Raw genomic sequence first — 19,086 nt, 5'->3', positions numbered from 1 at the left:
CCAGATATCCATACCGCATCAGGGCAATGGTGTGGAAGAAACAGCCGATTTGCCCACAGCAGCGGACTAAAAACAGGTGTTAAACTCGCACTGCTCCTATTTGCAGTAGGTCGCTACATGAAGGAGCAAATGCCAAGTACAGTGCAAGATTGGTACAATCACATGTTTTCAAGGAAGGTATCTCATCCATACTATTTATTTGCCCAGCTCAGCACTGAGGCACCATCGAAAATAAATTTTCATCACTTATTGCAGAAGACAACAGTAGTGGCTCTGGCAAGGACAGCATACTGACCCGAATGAGATCCATTTCCTGACTGCTTTCCATAAACGTCCAAATCTTTGGGCTTATCTCCTCCCACATCCCCCCGAGGTCACGAAACACACCCAGCTCCTGGAATGTCCTGTTCACCTGTTGGCAAAGAGGAAAAGAAGGTTATTTCCAAAAGCTGGCTGAGATCCACTGTGGGCTAAGAGGGTGCATTGACCTCTCATGAGAAGTACCGGGTGTTGCTTATATTCAAACAGCAGCCCAGCTTCTGCAAGGACCAGAGTAGGGAAAATCAAGCACACTTGGAAGGAAAACAACAGGGAGTATGGATGCTTGTGGCTGAGCACTGCCTTTCAAGGTTTGGTGGTGAATGACTCTGCCTTGCAGATGAAGGACACACAGAGGCAGCCCCTCCCCTCTGCGCTAGAAAAGTCCTGCTGAAGGAGCTTGGGGAATTAGAGACCACATTAGGTAAACCACAATCGGAAATGATTAAGGATCCATTGACGAGCCTGCAGTGGAGGAGAGGAAGGACACCTGAAGGCTTATCAAGGTCTTCCCCACTCCCATATCCCACATCAGAGATGCAAAGTCTGTGGATAATCAAAATGCACCATCAGAAAAGCTTCCAGTCAACTCTAGACAAAGAGTTCAGCCTGGCCTTTTCTCCTTGAGCCTTCAACAGCAGATGCATGGGAGGCAAGAGACAAAAGAGTCTGTACTTTGCAGGCAATCCTTTCTAGGCTCGTGTTTGGGCCCAATTTAACACAGAGCAGCTAAGCTGCCCAGCCAGAGAACATACCTCATACTATATATCAGAAGATAGGGCTAGAGTTACCTCACTCATGACCTTCCTTACGGCTGGTGTGTCTGGAGTGTACAAGATCTTCCCAATCAGCAGTGGTTTCAAAGCCCTCCAGATAATCCTGGAAAGCGGGCTGGATTCCAGGTTCTTCATCAGCTCATTGCAGTAGGGTGCTGAGGAGGAGAGGACAAAGGTGAGAAGCTGAACAGCACAGTGACAACTGCAAAAGGCATATGCCCCACTTGTGTGGGCTTTAACGGACAGTCACAGCTGAAAGCACAGCATTTGTCAGATGCTCAAAACCCCTCATCTGCTGCAAAGCTCCACAAAGCGCCCCTTTCAGTCCAAGCCTTCGCAGTCTGCCCAGCAAACACGGAGCACCCAGGCAGCCTCCAGCCTCCTCTTAGAGCCGTTCTAGTGTGCTAGTTCTGCACAGTTCCCACAACCCCACTGCACAGCATGACCAAAGTTTGTCCAGAAAAGGCCAGATTTCCAATGGCTGCACGTGACTGTGCTCCCTCTCCCTTCTGTGGACTCTACAAAAGGCCCTTGGGAATCCCTTGCACGGTGATGTCCTCACTGGCCTTAAGGAAATGGGCAGGAGGTGGCATATACATGCTTTTCTGAAACAGTGGAAGGTACGCTGTCCCTTAGGACAACCTGCTTCATCTGTGGAAGTTTGGGAAACACTAGTGATGACACCCATAAAGTAGATAGGACCCTAGGCTATGCCAGGGTTACACTTACTTGTGGAGTTATCATAGAAGTTAGTTACATCATCTTCAGTGCTGTTGCCTCCAAACAGTGCTTTGTAGTTGTTATCCTCATACCAGTTGAGGGACTTAATTTTGAGCCCTCCACCTTCAGGATGGCCACACACAATGCGTGACACAGCCTGGTAGATCTGGGTAGAGGAGTTTGAAGCATTCACGTTGGTCAGGAACATCACCTCTTGCCTCATGTCGCTCCAGCTCTTCATGCTTAGCAACTGGAGGAGAAGGTGGGAAAAGAGAACGGAAGCAGAGATAGGAACAGGGTTAACAAAAGAAGATCTTGAAGATCTTGCCACTTTCCTTCAAATCACACATCTCTTTTGACCAGATGAGAACCCCTTTGAATGCAACATCAACAGTGAAGACCAGGGAAAGTACATTTACCCCTGCCACAGTGGGGTGACATACAGAGAAGTCTCTTCTGTGTATGCAGAAGGAACTTGCCCTTGCCAAGCTCTTTACTTTTAAGTTTTCTCCTCCAGTGCTGTGGGTGGTTCCTGCCCTCCCTGCCCTCTCACATGGAAGCTGCCTGTCTTCCCAGTTGCACAACAAAGCTCACATTCCCGTGCAGCCCCCTCAAGTCAGCTAGGGTGGGTGCACTGAGTCAGAAGAGGGAGTAAGGAACAACACTGAGTGCAACTCATGGGACACAGACTGGATGAGCTGCAGGCCCCAGCAGTGTCATCTGGCACAACACCACCAAGGTTAGCAAGCCTCCACTGATTTACACCAGGCAGCCAGTTTGACCTCCTAGATAGGTATTGCTTGTCCCTGCCCCTGCATCTCACCGCCCTGTTGTAAACAGCATTCCCAGAAAACCCTTGAAACAAGCCCAGCTGCAGCCTGAGCAGCATGAGCTGTGCACACAACCAGCCACATCAAGGAGCCCTCTCCTGCCCAGCAGGCCTGACACCAGGCTCAAGGTGACAATACACAACTGGTCGGGATGATTGATACCTCCAGGCTCATTTGTCTGGCATAAGCATCTACCTGCAATGTGTCATAAACAGAAGTACCAGGCACACAGCCTGAGACACTCACTGCATTAATAATGCTGTAGTCAGAAGCATGGCCAAGCTCACCACAATGGAAAAAGCAACGCACCTCCATGAGCACTGGTTTCACACTACAGCCAAGCATTGCTCATCTGGAGATGTAAGAACATCAGCAGAGGTGTGTCCAGACAGACTAGAAGTCTGTTTATCTCAGTAACCTCTGTGACAATGACAATAAGTGGATGTTAGGAAAAAATAAGGCAAGGGCAAGAGTGTAGGATATTTCCCGCAAGTAACCTTGCAGCTCCCATTTATTTTCAGCTCAGAGAATTTCTGTTTCCTAACCCTCAATGAATTTCTTCCACAGTAAACTCCTGGAGTTTTGAACTTCCGCAAGTATTTAACATCCAACATGTCACTGGAAAGAACCTCCTCTCCTCTCTCCATAACTTGGCTATGGTTAGCTCCATTTGGTGCCATGTTTTTTTACTGGAAGAGGTAGTGAATATTCAATCCCTATCTCTTTTTTTTTTTTTTGGGCCAATCAACTCTCTAGACCTCTGTCATATCCCCAACTCATCTCTTTTCCAAGCTGATGAGTCCTGGCCTACTCCCTTGTTCCTTGTGAGAAAATCATTCCACTTCTCAATGTCCTAACTACCCTTCTAGGAGCTTTTTCCAGTTCTGCTATCCTTTTAATTGCAGAGGAAGGGCCTAGATCTGTATTCCGTATCGAATAGGAGGGCAATCCACAGTTTTATGTAGTATCATGGTAACATCTTACAGCTGGTTCTCTATCCCCTTTTAAAAAATCTTTTCTAGCATTTGATCGGATTTCTTGACTGCTACCAAAGTATCAGGTGACATCAACTTGGATGTTCTTCCTGTGCTGCCCAGAACAGCACATGCACTAATAAGGGCACACAGAGCTGCCAAAACACCTATCTGTAACTGCTCATCAGCTGCATCTCAGAAACAGCTTCAGATGCTGTGGCCCAAATGCACTGGTTTCAGAGACAGTAACAAGAGTCCAAGAGCACCTGCCAGCTTTGCTCCCTGTGTATTGATTTTGTCACCTTTGTTTAAATAAAATGCAGACTACGACAGCTGGTGAAGCCAGCCAGCAACAATACAGAAAGTGACAGTGTGCTGGAACAATTCAATCCAAACTCACCCAAGGAGAGGACACCCAGAGTCTCTGGCCTTACCCTGGGAGGCAAACCTGACCCTTTGTGTTCATCTGTAGCACTGGGCATGCTTTAGATGCATCAACATCTGGACTAAAATTCTTGATGCTAAAGAACAGCCACTATGTGTCACATACACAAAAGGAGCCTCTATTTTTAGCTGCCTGAAAACACATGACACATTGATATGATGGAAGACAGCTGTGAGAACAGCTAAAAGCCTGGGGATTCAGTACATGTGTCCAGAGTGACTGCTTCAAGTGTACTTTCATTTCCTCACCACTCACTGCTGCCCTTGTCTGCACCCTGCTGCCACTCGATCCAGCCTCACAGGTTGTGACTGACAGGACACTGGCATGATGGGAGGTGAACCAAAGAAATGTCACACAGCACCTTCTGTTGGTTAGATATGCTCACGTGGATTTTTGGATTTGATGATTCCTCACCCAAAAGGCCAAGGCTGCATTTCAGGCGTGACAGTTTGACTGTGCAGTTCACAGGGACCCCTTAGTGAGGTTTTGCTGAGGAAAAAATCAGCTATTTTACCTCAGGTACCAAAAAGTCAGCTGCTTTAGCTGAAGTACCATCCATTCCCTAACGTGAGCAAAGGTACACAAATAGGAAGTGCAACTAATTCCCATGACCATATGAGGTGTTAACCACCTTGCAGAGGGATTGTGTTAGCAAATACATTTTTACACATGATTTTAAAACAGTTTGAGCAAGCACCCTTATTTAATCTTTGGCACCAGCAACTTTACAGCTGACATGCAGAGCTGCTCTATTCACACCACTGGAAGCAAGCAGCTTGCGTGTGAAGGGTTACTGAGCTGTTTCTTCTCTGAGACACCAGACCCAGCTATTGAAGTGTTTCTTAATAGTTGCCCTTGCTCTTGGTGTTCTTTAATAGTTGCCCTTGCTGTTGGTGTTTAATCTGCCCTCCTGGGTTGATTTAAAGAGCCCAGGGACACAGATCAAATCAATCCCCACACTCAGAGACAAATATTTTGTTCAGACCATTCTCTAATTAAAATTCCTTGCTAGAAAGGCTCCTAGACATGGCACAAACAATAGTTCTCTCCACCCCCTCAAGCTGCTGCCCTTCGAAACAAGGGAGCAAGTCCCTCCTTTTCACACAGAAATCAGCCTGCCAGACAATAAGAAGTAACTTTCGGTCAAGCCATCTGGAGCTGCTCAGGCTGTACGCAGGGGAAAAAGCTGCCTTTGTTTGCACAGCAATAGGGCAGAATAAAAGGTAGTTCTACCCAAAACAGCTGCCAAGCAAAAGGCACATTACCCTGGGACGTTTTCGGCCACATCAGCAAACTGAGTATCACATGGTTTCAATTATTTTTATCCCAGACAAGAAAAAAAAGGCAAGCTGAAGTGACGTAACGGGAAACAGCTGTAATCAAACTCTGAAGGGCAGCCCCCCTGTTAGCAGCAAGAGCTCTGCCATGGTCTTAACTGAAGCCGATCCTGGAATCGTCTTAATTTCACTGTAAATGGGACCCGGCGGCAGGTTGTGGGACTCGGGGAGGGACGGGTGCCAGGAATTGTTGGCTGGCATGGGTCTGGCTCCCGGCAGCCGTCCCTCCGTGGGAGTGGAGCGCGGGCTAACCTGAAGTGACCCGCTCTTGTGCCTGCTCCCAGAGGTTACTGCCGTTCAGGGCTGGGAGCGCTCTCGCTCTGATGCAAAGGCGGAACAGGACTAGCGCAGGGGAGGAGGCGGCGGCGGCAGCATTGTTTAGTTTAGATGGTTGTGATTTCTGCTGCAGGGAGAGAATGTTTTTGCCCTAGTAGCAGTACTTCAAAGTCAGAGCCAGCCAAAAAGCAACCAAGATAAGTTTTCGGCTCAACTGCCGCCACCCCCCCCTCCCCTCCTAGTTTTAGACTTTTGACTCGCACTAGGCACTCAGAGCTTTTTTTCTTAATCCATCGTTTCACCTGCAAAAACAAATACTTGCAGTCTCTATAATGTTACTTTGCCTCTGCAAATCACTATTTATATTTTGCCAGAGCCCCTCTCAGCCAGTGTCACGATGCCATTGCCCTGAGTGTCCCACAAAGACGGGAAAACAATCTCTGCCCCCAAAAGCTAGTTAGGCAAAGAGCGAACGGTAGCCTACAGCTACTAGTTTAGATTAGGACAGCCACAACACCTCTCTCTCCATACCCTCACCAAACCAAGAGACTACTAGATACAATCAAGTAACAACCCAACAACAATTGCTGGCACCTGAGTCAAAACAACTAGAAAGGAGGCAAACCTCCACAGGCAGTTTTTAAGGCACTGCTAGGCAGCAGATGTATTGCAAGCCCAACAGTTGTGCCTCTGCTGAGAAGGCAAACCCCACAGAAAATGTCTTAATTCCTGTTTTTCCCACAAGGATCTTTAGCCATGCATATAATAAACTACCATGGTGTTTGTAATGTGAAGTTCCAAGGGGTTACAGAGTGTATGCTGCCACTACTGGCACAGGGAGAATGGCTGTAGGATGGGGAGGAAGTTTCAAAACAAGCCAGGGATCTGACTTCCAGTTGCATCAAGGAGACTCGTGCTTCTTACACTCGATCGCAGGCAACCACAGCAACCACGGTGGTGTGTTCGCCTGACATGGAGGCACTCCTTACCTCTTTAACAAGCTTCCCAAGGCTCCCTCTCAAAGCTTCCACAGTTTCCGACAAATCCCGCAAGGAGGAATTGAAAGAAAGTCGTCCCTGCAGGAAGGGAAAAAAGGAAACTAGAAGTCACTGCAAGACACAAACAAAAAAATTAAACTCTTGTGAACATCCTTGTGAAGGAACAGTAGTGAGGACTGTTCACACGGCAGAGGGCTTGAAGGGGAAGACTGAGCCGGCTTTCTGCACACCCTTCAGTTTAAACTATCCCGGGCTTCAGCACCCCCCAGTGCAATGGTGAGACCCTTTTCCTCCCTCACAGGTTAGGTACATAGATGCCAAATGAAGTGTTAAGTGCATGCACATATACTTCCAGCATAAAGGATGGCTTGCACAGCCTGCAGGACAGCATGTAGATAGACCTGAAATCCTGCAAGCCAGTGCTAAAAAGGGGATACAAAGTCTACACAAAGGACCAAGAGACCAGTTGGTAGACACAAGCTTTCAGTGGGCTCCAGAGATAGCAGCTCAGATACAGAGAATTCCTGTTGCAGTGTACATCATCTTCAGCACTCAAGTCCTCCCATCAGGCCTTGACATTTTTTATCTAAACCAAGGGTGTATTTTAAAACAACCAGCTTCCATGAAACAGCTGACACTCACCATCATCACAAGAGAAAGACTGACAGGCTTCCAGAAGTGGAAGGCACAGCTTTCAGAAAACTATCAGCTCTAGCAGGGATATGCAGCAAGGACGACAACTTGTTTCCAGCTGCTCTACATGCAACTGCCAGGTCTGGGTTTTGGTTTGTATCATTCTTTTTCCCTTCTGTTCACATGGGAAACACTAGACCATCCTTCTTTCAAGGGAATGAAGATTAAAGTCATTTCCAAAGATTTCATGTTAGCAGCTACACGTTGCAGCATTTGAAAGCATGCCAAAGTTATAGCACTGTGACACACAAAAGAACAGCCAAGGCCATTGACTTTAGCATGCATCTTTTGGGCTGAACCTTTTCATTTTCACATCTTTCATGGGTTAAGCAAAGTCTGGAAGCTTTCACTTGTTCTTGTGATTTGCTGGAAGGTGGTTAAGACCTGGTCAGTGTCAGCTGGTGTAAATGGGCACTGTTCCACTGATTTGCTGGGGCATTTAAGACTCAGCTTTTCTGAGTCCAAAGTTAGTGCCTGCTCCAAAGCCAGTTACAAATTCAGGGAGGTTCTAACTTCTGTGGAGTCCATACCACCACTAAATGCAGTCCTTAGGGTTTGGATAAATCAAAACACATGACTTGGGCTAAAAGAAAAGCAACTAAAACCCCCCACGCTGAGACCTTAAAGACCTTCAAGTTTAAAGAAATATCAAATATCAAAGCTACATAGCTGTACTACCACTTTAGAAACAGGATGAGGTAGAAAGTCCTAGGTTCATGCATAACAGTAGTTGTGCTTGTTCAGCTCCATATACCTCACCAAGCTCTACAGATTCATGTTGTTCACTGTATCCAGAGGCGATTCAGGGACAAGGTGCATGAGAAAGAGTTTTCCGATGATACTAATTGGTTCAGAACAGTGAAAAGGCAAAAGCCAATTGCAAAGGATTAGTGAAAGGCCTCATGCTGTCACAGTTATAAAGTGCCAGACGAAATTCAGTGCTGCAAAGTAGAGTACATAGGGAGCAGGCAGTTCTACCTTAAGATAACCTCTGATGGCTCTGAACTAACTACTGCCACTCAGAAAGGGAGATCTTAGAATTATAATGATGAGACAGATCAACACCAATATAAATCCACTGTGCGATCCCTGTTCTCAAGTTCTATGTGCAATTTTGGGTCCTCCATCTCCGAAGGAACACAAATACAGAAATAGGCATCAAGTAGGATTCAAGATAAGAATGGCTTCTGAAGGAAGAACAATAGACAACAGTTATTCCAATGAGACCTGTAATGACAAATAGAGGTTATGACAGAGGTCTGTGGAATCATAAATGGGACGGAGAATGGAAACAGGGGAGGATTGCTCATTGCAATAGAGGGCTTCCAGTGAAAAGATCAGTTTAAGACAAACCAAAGGAACTGCTGCACACACAATTTGGTCAAAATGGATAAATTCAGTAGATGTTATGCAACGCTGAAGGTACCAAAAGTTAATGTGGGTTTGAGAAAAGTTTTTGTTTTTTTAATGAATTCTTCTAAGCCTATCAAGTGCTACAAAAGACCGAGATCCCAGTGGTAGCTGAGAAAGTCTGACTTACAAGCTACTGAAAAACAGGACATTACATTAAGGACATGTTGTTATATGCTGGCCTTATGGCTGCATTCTTTCACGTGCCTCCATTATGGGACACCACTGACTAGCACTTGGGGGGACACTGACCTGAACAGGACTTTGGTCTGACCCAGTATACGAGTTTTAGGTGAGTCACGGAGCTTGCAAACCTTACCCTGAATTGTAAGGAAAACCCACCTATCCTTTCACACTCCTCACCCTGACTTTTCTTCCCCAGCAAATTCACAGCACTGCAAGTCCACTTCTCACCAGAACTCGGCATGATGTCATTGCTACGGAAGGAATTTTGCTTTCTTTACCATCATGCTTCGCACCCCAAAGACCACTCAGGGAGCCTCTCAAAAGTCCTATCTCCAGAGACAAAGCCAAAAGTCAGTCACGAGTGGCCAGTCTTCTTTGTGCAGACAAGCATGTCATGAATTTCCCTGAAAAATAACTCTTCGCAGTGGCTTATTAAGTAGTTCATTACATTCATACGAGTCAGTAGATTTGGGCAGCTCCCGTATGATTGGTCCCACTGTGAGGGTGTCTTTAATAGGTGTCTGCAATACATTGCGGGGGAGAGGGGAATGACTCATTTTCCAGGGAAACGCTGTAAAAACATCACCTGTCTTTTCAAGGCACACTGTGGAAAGACAACGTGCTAGCAGGTTTTGAACAGAGCTGCCCTGTACAATGACTGTGTTAGTGGCTTGTGAAGTCATGGCTTCATCTGGTCTCCTCTTCTGGGGCCGCCAGCATCATAATACTCTTGAGGCACAGATCACACAGAGTGGACTTGGTGCACTTTTACATGCGTGCTGTAAGACTCAAAAAGGAGACAAATACTTAAGATGACTAGAATTCACTGCACAGTCAAGACAAGCCTTGAATAAGCCCACCCGCCAGCTTCTGCTAGAAGGGATGGAGAACTCCCATTTCCTCAATATTCAAGAGAATGCACGCATTTGAAGTGTTGGAAAGTCAGAACAAAACTCAGCCACTGCCTGCATCACACAGCTAACCGTTTCTGCTTAAAGACACCACTCCGCATGTTTGTTTTGAAACAGTTATGACAACTTTATACTGATCTCAGCAGAAATTTTACACTGAACCTTGCAGAAAAATCACATGCTTTAAACTTCTGTGTTTGTTTCCTGGGAGTGGAAGTCCCAAAGTACAGCTGCTTAAAACCATGATATCATTGTGCTTGACTGAAAACACTCTCAAAAGAGCAAGAAAAGCCACAAGTTCAGTTGCGGCATGTATTTACATTGAGAGACCTTTTCTAAAGCCGTTTTTCAACTGGAATGCATTTATTATTCAATGCTTAGATCATGCTAACCATACGACAAAATACCACCCGCATTACGAAGGCAGAAAAAAACAATTGGATTTTCACGTGCTCACCCACACTCCTTCAAGGACCACTGTAGTACATAAACCACAACATATTTATGGCTTATTACACACCCACACCACTGGAAGTGAGTGTGGAAAAGCCCTACTTAGGCAGTGCTGCAGAGATGAAATCCCACAGGACCAATTCAAATTGTCTTCGTCATTTAGCCTTCCCCCCAAATAATTCTCAAAACTGGGGAGATTTTCAGTGGGAAAGCTGTACTACATACAGATATTTTTATGACACAAGGCAGTCACCACCCATCACACTACCAGTCCAGTGGGATACCTCTGACTTACTGCCATTGCTTTTGCTAACCACAGTTGCCTGTAACCTTTCCCGAACTGTGTATTTCTTCCATGGGAGAAATGTTGTCCTAGCACAGGGAGAAAGATGAAAAGGAAATCTGCATGCATGCAGTTATATGTGCTATTTCACTGTTCTGCTCAAACCAGCTTCTCCTGCCTCACATAGTCTCACTGACTACACCCAGTGCAAGGAAAAGCTCAAAAAAGGGAAAATGTGTCCACAAGGGGCTTGTACAAGGTGTCCTATGCCCCACAGTACTTACTGTTGGCCAAAAGGCTTCACAGAATGAAGACATGGGTCCTAGAAAAGGGAATTTGACTTCTTGAAATATTTGTTGCTTCTAGTGGAGTGAATACTCAGTCAAGAAGGAAAGCCGATCCTCTGCCTTGGCACCCTGTGATCACTCCCAGATATTCTGCTGGGTTTTGATCTGAAGAGCCCACTCCAAATAGGTTCTTACATAAGAAAGAATAAGGAGACACACTTTAACCTCCCTACCATGCCTCTATGTGCCTGGCTCTGCTTTATAATCTGACAGAGCAGGCTAAATTGAAGTCATACAAAGGATCAGTGGCAGAGCTAGAAAACCTAGCAGAAAATTTTAATTAGAAGTCCTTCTTTGTCTTAACTATACTATTGCCAACAACCCTCAAGCTGTTCTAGATAGAGCTGATGAGCATGTATGTAAAGGAAAGCATTGACTTTCTGCCTTTCTTTTTAAAAAAATAAAAACTTCCTTAACAGTGCTGTGACATTTAGAGCTCATGCATTTCACCAAGCACACACTTTAGTTTCCTTTTTAAAAGTGTGCTCTGTCCATAATTTGCTAATAATTACTGTTTTGTTTTGAGTTTGAGTTACTGTTTCCCTCAGGCTGCAAATACGCACACACACTTTAAGGCAGCAGAAACCAGTGTTGATATCAGGGTCTCAGCCCCTACCCCCACACATATCCTGGGTTCTCAATCTTGCACCCTCTCCTTCCACCTGAAATGTTTCACATTTCAGCACAAGTGCTTGTGTAAGCACACAATCAGGTCAGCAACTTTTAACCCCTATGAATTCTGTAATGCAATTTACTGCATAGTCTTGCAGAGGGAATAGCAGACAGGAATGCAGAGGGGCAGGAACAAGCAGGTGAATGCTGGCCTGAGTCTTCTGGGTTAAGATAGTTCAAGAAACTAGAGTCACTCTACTTGCCAGTGGCAAAACTTCCTGTTTTACTAATAAAGCCCTGGGTGCTGAGTTTACAGAGCTCCTGCATGCACTTTCAAGTCCTTTTCACCCCAATTGTATTGACCTAATCATATTAAGATGCTGCCTCTCCATAAATCACAGAATGTGGCAACCATTGGAGCCCACGTCCCATTACGTGACCCAAAGAACCTGCCTCTGAATTGCTGTTGAACTTGCATTTTATTTGGCCCTTATTTTTCCTTACTGAAATGCCATGCTGTGAAGTACATCAAGAGGATTAAGCAAAAAAATTAAAAATACATCTCTGAGCAAATTGTTAGCATTGGTTTACAGGCTCTGTAGTAGATAAGGTGCATGCTGTCTTCAGTGTGCGTGTCCAAGATTTGCCCCACAGTGCCTTTAATGATATGCTATGTCAAAAGCACCCTTTGTTCATGAACAGAAAGTTCCCTTTTTGTTCACAGAGGTTACTGCAGGTCAAGGCACTTCCTAGCCTTTAAAGACACTAAGTTTCAAATGTGTTTGTTGTGATCCTCGAGTTAATTTAGTCATTTTGCCTGGCTACATTGAAGCCAGTGGGCATTTATTTCACTCGGGGATGCATTACAGCAGCTTAACTAGAGGGTAGTCTATGACATTTTTCTGAGGAAAACTGTGGACCTTTACAAGACAGTGTACAGTATGCGGCAGGTTTAGAACAGCTGGCTTCTGGACTTGAGCTTTTTTTTCCTTTCAAGCCAAGATCATGAGCCAGTTTCTCGGAAGTCCCTCAAAATTGCACATAATGTCTTAATCTACTTTGCTGTTGCCAAGTGGCACAGAGTGGTTTATGACTCCCTTTTTTCACCAACAAACAATATAGATGTAAATACACAGACACACTCAGTACCTGCTTCTGTCAGCTAAGCTGTAGAGACTTCCATAAATCAGAGAAGTAAGACTGAGTCTCCAGAGGGCTCAGAAGACCAATACTGAGTTGTACTATAGCCAGCTATTTCCATCCCCTTTGGTCCTCAAAAGCCTAGCATCTCTGAATGATTTAAAGAAAATGAATGCACGTACATCTAACTGAAGTAAGAAACCACTTATAGCCGTATCTTTTCAAACAGCCCATCTTTGTTATAGGGACAATTTTAGTGCTGTTACCTCATCTCTTAATGGTCACGATTATCTTGCTCTTCCAGGAGGAAAGAAAAAATACAGATTGAGGACACATGGAAAACGGAAGATGAGCTGCGCAGAGAGGTAGCTGACCACTATGTACTGTGGAGAAGAGTAATATGATTCCAGTACTTGATAGTGACCCTCTTTGACTGGGGACAAAGCCAAGCAAGTGGTACATGATTTTCAGTCCTGAAAGACTCATCAATCTGGAAACTCACAAAGCCCAAACATTTATTTCTTTTATAGCAGACAAAGGAGTGCTTGTTTTAGTGGGTAAGAGAACAGTCCCTCCTTCTCTCTACTGATATTTCCAGCACTAACTTCCTCAAACTCTTGTACTGTATCAGGTATTTTGGACCTCTAATGAAGCGTCACTGGGGTTTCCTAGATAAACAGCTACATCTGCTCCAGTCTCCAATCACCCCCTAAATAACGTATTTTCCTGACTTTATGAATTCCTGTTCCAAAACCAGTTGGTCAACCTTTGAAACGGGACTTTAAAACTTGGCTTGCCACTCGCTAGAAACTTCTGCTCTCAGTAGCTTCATGGTAAAGGCAGAGGGTGATGGTGTTAGCACTCGGCACCGTTCAGTCTAACATCTGGGCTCACTCCAGCCAAGACACAACATCTGACCAGAACACAGGGACAACCAAGAACCTGTTTGTTACTATGCGACATAAATATTTTCCTCTGAACTGCAGACCACACACATTTATGCTCTGCAAGTACCACACTGCAACAGGAAGGCTAAGAATGACAGGAAGAAGCAATGTTGTTCATGCTCCAGTGATAAAGACAATCTTTCTTCTTTCTTACTGCCAATGAACAGTTCACTCTGGAAATGCAAGGATTAGTTCCCGGACTGCAAGCCCTAGAAAATGTCACTGTGTCAACAATAGCCTCTCACAGGTGGGACCAGTGGACTCACCTGAAGAGGCTTCAAAGGATTCAGGTTAGCACGGAAGGCTTGCTCGGCTGCTTGGAGTTTTTCCTTTGGCAAGGTGCAAATAAAGGCTTCAGAGTCCATGGCCACCGTCTGATTTTGGATTGCAAGAAATTCAGACAGCGTTGAGCTATTGCAGAGATCCCGCAGTCGCATTCGGTAACCATACACAATAACCTGTAAAAGTGGGGAAAGCATGTAAGTCTCCCTTCATTTAAGGCTTATAGCACAAAATTGGTTATCATCTCGACAAAACTAACCATTCATAATATTTCCAGATAGAGGTAAGAGGGCATTCTTCTCTACAGGTTGCGCAGCCCTGACCCACGCGCAACTCAATTCCAAGAAAAACATGTTTCCCTGCTGAGTACATGGGGGAGAAGTCCTGGGGGAGGCAGGTCTCTCCACTTCTCCACAAACACACACAGAGCAACAGAGATCCTGTCCTCCACAGCAGCCATTTCCTCCAACCAAGGGTACATGCATTGCCTAATCTTCAGTCTTCTGGGAACTGAGCCACAGAAACAAAACAGGGCTTGTGACCAGACAAAGTCTGGCAAATGTATGTGAAGGGCAAGAGACCTATGTCCCAAACTCCTCAGTTTTATCTGCCAGCCACATTTTCTGTGCTGTCCAGGATCAGGATCACCTTCTCCCTTAGCTCTGAAGTATCAGTGAAAAAAAAATAAATTACTTTACTGACTGCAACAAACAAGAGACAAGATCCTTGAGTCTTTCACAGGCATAGTTTACTTAAGGAGATAGTTTTCTTGTCAATAATGTTTCCTAATCCACAAGCAACCACACGATTAATGAAATAAATGCATAAAATCCCTCTGAATTATCACCAGTCCCTTTCAAACCTGACGACCCAGTTTTTTTTAATAAGGTCAGACACAGGATTTAAGTTTGCTGAACAACAGGTACATGTCAAACAGATGCACACCTCATAAAGGTGCTGAACACAAAGAAAATCCAGAGTCTTCTACTGGAAAGAATTATATTTTTTTTTGCCTTGGGGCTAGACAGACGAAACAGTTTTATTCTAAATGCACAGGTAACAACAGCTTTACACTTCATTTCTTCTTTCCATTCTTTTGTTATACCCAGCCTGCATTGACCAGCTTCCAGCAACAATTTAAGAGGATTGATCTACATCGCAGAAGAGCTAATAGTTAGTGAATCATGCTGGTAAGTCTTAAAATTTTCTTGTCTTTCAAAACCAAATGGGCATCAATAATCTGGGGGTAATAAGCATACTGTTCAGAAAACAAGCACATGGAACTGACAGGAGAGGGAAGAGATTTATAATGCAACACTTGTGCAAACCGTTAACTTTAGTCTGCATCCATATTCCAAAAATAGGAGGTTTCCATGCTGCACACTCACTGAATAAATCAAGATAGCTCCCACATCAAAAAGGCTGGCTTTTTTCAAGTTTGGGTGTTTTTTTGGCCAACAGAGATACTAGCACCACTGCAGTCATGCTGAAAAAGTAGTATTCCTGTAGCGCTGGAATGACACTCAGAAGACCCGGGGTCAGTCTTAAAGCAGCTTCCCCTTGGTCTCCCAGTGCCTAAGAGCTCATTCCAGTTCAAAACTAGTAGTGTCTCCCAGAGCCTTAGTGCTCATTCAGTAAAGGAAACCCTTCCACCATCCCCTGTGTCCGTCCACCTTTTCCACTCGGACTTTAAGCTCTTGTGGGCAAAAACTATTCTTTCGAATCACAGGGAGGTCCACACCACAGGACCACAGAATAAAGGACCTGCCTATCCCCCACAAACTAAAATGCCCAGTCACAGCAAGTCAATTCTCTGTCACCATTCCAAGTCATCTGATACCAGTGTCTTCAAAAGGCAAATATATTCTAAGTGACAGGTTAAGTTCCTTAAGGACTCTCAAAATGCCAGGCTCATGTCTGAAAGCAGTCAGAGGTGACTGTTTTGTGCTCACAGTTCACATCATTCTCTCCTGGGACTGTCCCTACTGTATAAAACAAGGGAGGTTTGTTCCAGGCAGTGTATGCCCTGGTCATTGCTATTTACTCCTCACTACCATTCAACTTACCACACTGCAGCCCTGGCTCAGGACCTCACTGTGCCCCTGCAGCTTTTCACAGGAATAGGACCTACTCCTGCCATCCAAGACGCATTCACAGCTGTCTGGCCACACCTGGAGAATGGCAGCATACTAGACTTGATGAAATAACTGCCTGCCCACTGATGATCCAGCCTCCTTCCAAACCCCTGAGCATAGCTATGAGAACCACTATGAGAGAAACATGAGGTTCACCCCCTCTGCACCAGAAAGCAACATGCCCCTCAAGGCATTGGCCATTTTCATGTATTTCCACTGCATTCAGTATGCTGGATACATGACCCTGCTTGGCATGTGGGAGCACTATCACTACAGGAACACTAGTGAAACACAGACCCATGTGATTTCAGCTCCTTGCTTGCAGATGGTAGCTTCTGGGCTTGTTGAGCAACCACAGGACACTAACAGGCTGCAGGAGAAGACTGTATTTGCTGGCAGAGGTTTGCATACTCTGAACAGGCCCTTCTACATGGCCTCGTGAACGAAGCTGTGACCCACAGAGACCAAACACCTACTGCCTATTAATACTGCAGTCACTATGCAGCTCAGTAGTGAGGTCAGATCTCCACCAAAATCAAAGGGATCCATCTTGTGAGTCAGATAAAGTCATCCTGCAGGAAGAAAAAGCTCTGCCCCTCAGTTATTATCTGTCTTAGAACTAAGTGCTCAAAGAAAGATTTGGTAGGCCACTGCCCTCCTCTGCTGCTTACTGCCCTGTTGCTTATATCAGTTCTTCCTGCCATCCCAGAGCACAAACTGCTATTAAGAATAAACACCACCACTCCCAGTGCCCCGGCAGAACCAGCACAAGAATTCCACAAAGAAGAACAAAGCTTAAAGCATTCAGGGAAGAGCTAGCCGACCGATTACCCTTTCACCACCCTTCAGACATACTATGTATATAAAAGCTAAAATTATCATCTTCTTTCACTGGCTTTGCCATATACAGCTGATATAATATGGCAGCCACATGACATAAGGTCACAGCTAGAATTTTGGCTCTTTGAGAATCTTTCTGCCTTTCCATCAGCCTGGGGGAGAATGACTATGTTGTTGCTGCTAAAACCTTGCAGAACCATCCATAGTACAATTCTGTTTTTAAACTGGCATGAATTTCAGGCAAATTAGTTTCAAGGAAAGTAAAACTTGCAGCCTAAAACGGGTAAGATTTTTTTTCCACCTCACTTTTTGTTTTTAATAGAACATATCCTTAACTTATAGGATTAATTATCAAACTGCACTAAAACAGATGGTTTGATAGAATTCGCTGAAGATCAAGATAATGTGTGCGAAGGAGGAAACAGGAAAGAAGACATTCAGTTTAGGCTGAAGGGTACTGGGCTATTTGCTTATGCAGATAAGACACTAGCATGTGGGTCTCATTGTGCTTTTACAGCTTACAACGCAGCAAGACAGTAATTTGAAGGCAGGAGGGAAGAGAGAAGTAGGGATTACATTTTCCTCTGTGTTTGGACAACACCTAGCACAGAGGGGTCCCGCACTGTGGATCTTGGCACTATGGTTAAACAAACAAGCGTTATGTTAGTGGCTGAAAGTGCTCTTTACCTGCTGGAGGTTGACCTCCGCATCCAGTAGCTCCTCTACTGCAGATGATGGCATGGACACATTATGGTGGAGGAAGTCTGAGAACGTCTCATTGTCAATCAGGAAATCCCGAAGTTTCAAGTCTGGAAAGGGACAAAACAAGCAACACGGCGGTCAGGGCAAAGTCAAAAGGAGACTCACGTGAGAGCCCTGAACAGGAAAAGTAAAGCTGACAAACAGGGAAGAGGGTATTACACAAACCATAGCACAAAGGGAAAAGAGGAGCTGCTGGCAAAGTGCTCTGAACCTTGGCAGCTTTCAGATATGTCAATCCATGATGTCTTGATTGCAAGAAAAAAAAAAACAAAAACAAAACAACAGAACCAACACAAACTACTTTTAAAAACACCTCCCTTTACCATCATTACTCCAGTTCAATTTGCACACACATACACAGATGCAGTGAGACACACCAAGCTGCTCCCCTCATCTTGGGTGAAACCTACTCCAGCAGTAGCCCTGCACAAAGATTCAGTTTTGTGGTGTTGTAACCGAACACAGGACCGAGCTGGTGCACAGACCACTGGGGGACTTCCTATCTTGTGTTTAATTATGTTAGCAGTAAATGTACTCTACCACGAATTTCAAAGTCTGCCACACAGGAACGATACAGAATCACATGCAGATCTAGGAAGCAATCTTAACCACTCAGGAAAATTCCTGCAAATGCTTCTTAATTCCATTTTCTTTCACAAAAGCTTCACCTTCTGAAGCCACCGGCGCTTCAGCTAGCTCTTGACTTCAAAACAACTTTGTTATCTCCATCACAGCGGAGGGGGAACCATCTGGAAATTATAATCCACTTACACTAATAAAAGTTCACAAACCTGGAGCTTGAGCAACTGACCCTCACACTGGTTTGGGTTACTGAGTCGCAGAATGGCACAGGGTTGGAAGGGACCTCTGGAGACCAGGTTGTTCTATTTAGTTTGGTTTTGGTTTAGTTGTCGGGGGTTTGCGGTGTTGGTTTTTTTTTTGTTTTGTTTTTAAAGAGAGGACAGTTCTATCTTTACTATGCATAAATAAGCAGCTGTGAGGAAGGCAGCTATGCCGAAGTGAGCCGAGAGCGCCAGTTTTGTGGGATTTAGTGGGGTGAAGGCTCCCAGGCTCAGACAAGTCAACCAGGCGAGGCGTCAGGCTGCTTCCCCCCCACCAGCTCCAGGACGGGAGGGTGCCACAGCCCACCACCAACAGTGGGGAACGGCGGGCTCTGAAGGGAAAGTAATGCAAGGGAGACCCCAAAGTTTGTACCTTTCCCCCCTCCACCCCCCCATAAGGGACGGCGGTAACAGAACTTCCCTCCCCACTGCTCCCCCACCCCCGCTTCGTGCTCTTTTCCCCAAGAAAGCACAAGCAGACACCCTCCAGAAGGCTGGGGAGGGGGCTAGGGCTGGAGGGGGGGGTGTCACTGCCGGGGGGAGCGGGGTTTGGGGGTGTCACTGCGGGT

The 19,086-nt window shown here is 45.3% G+C and overlaps 1 protein-coding gene across 2 annotated transcripts in view; it reads right to left on the bottom strand.

Moving 5' to 3' along the window:
- The window catches only part of ABCA1 (ATP binding cassette subfamily A member 1), a 99,549-nt gene that overhangs the window by 32,786 nt on the left and 47,677 nt on the right, over positions 1-19,086 (bottom strand). For both annotated transcript variants that reach the window (XM_014958135.1, XM_014958136.1), the window contains exons 6-11: positions 17,601-17,722; positions 13,923-14,114; positions 6,666-6,752; positions 1,824-2,064; positions 1,110-1,249; positions 296-412 (exon numbers count right to left, since the gene is read on the bottom strand). In XM_014958135.1, coding sequence (XP_014813621.1) covers positions 296-412; positions 1,110-1,249; positions 1,824-2,064; positions 6,666-6,752; positions 13,923-14,114; positions 17,601-17,722 — 899 coding nt within the window. The remainder of the gene's footprint in view (positions 1-295; positions 413-1,109; positions 1,250-1,823; positions 2,065-6,665; positions 6,753-13,922; positions 14,115-17,600; positions 17,723-19,086) is intronic.

Source organism: Calidris pugnax, unplaced genomic scaffold (genome assembly GCF_001431845.1).
Source record: "Calidris pugnax isolate Ruff unplaced genomic scaffold, ASM143184v1 scaffold317, whole genome shotgun sequence".
NCBI classification, from domain to species: Eukaryota; Metazoa; Chordata; class Aves; order Charadriiformes; family Scolopacidae; genus Calidris; species Calidris pugnax.
This window is presented reverse-complemented; position numbering and strand designations above follow the sequence as displayed.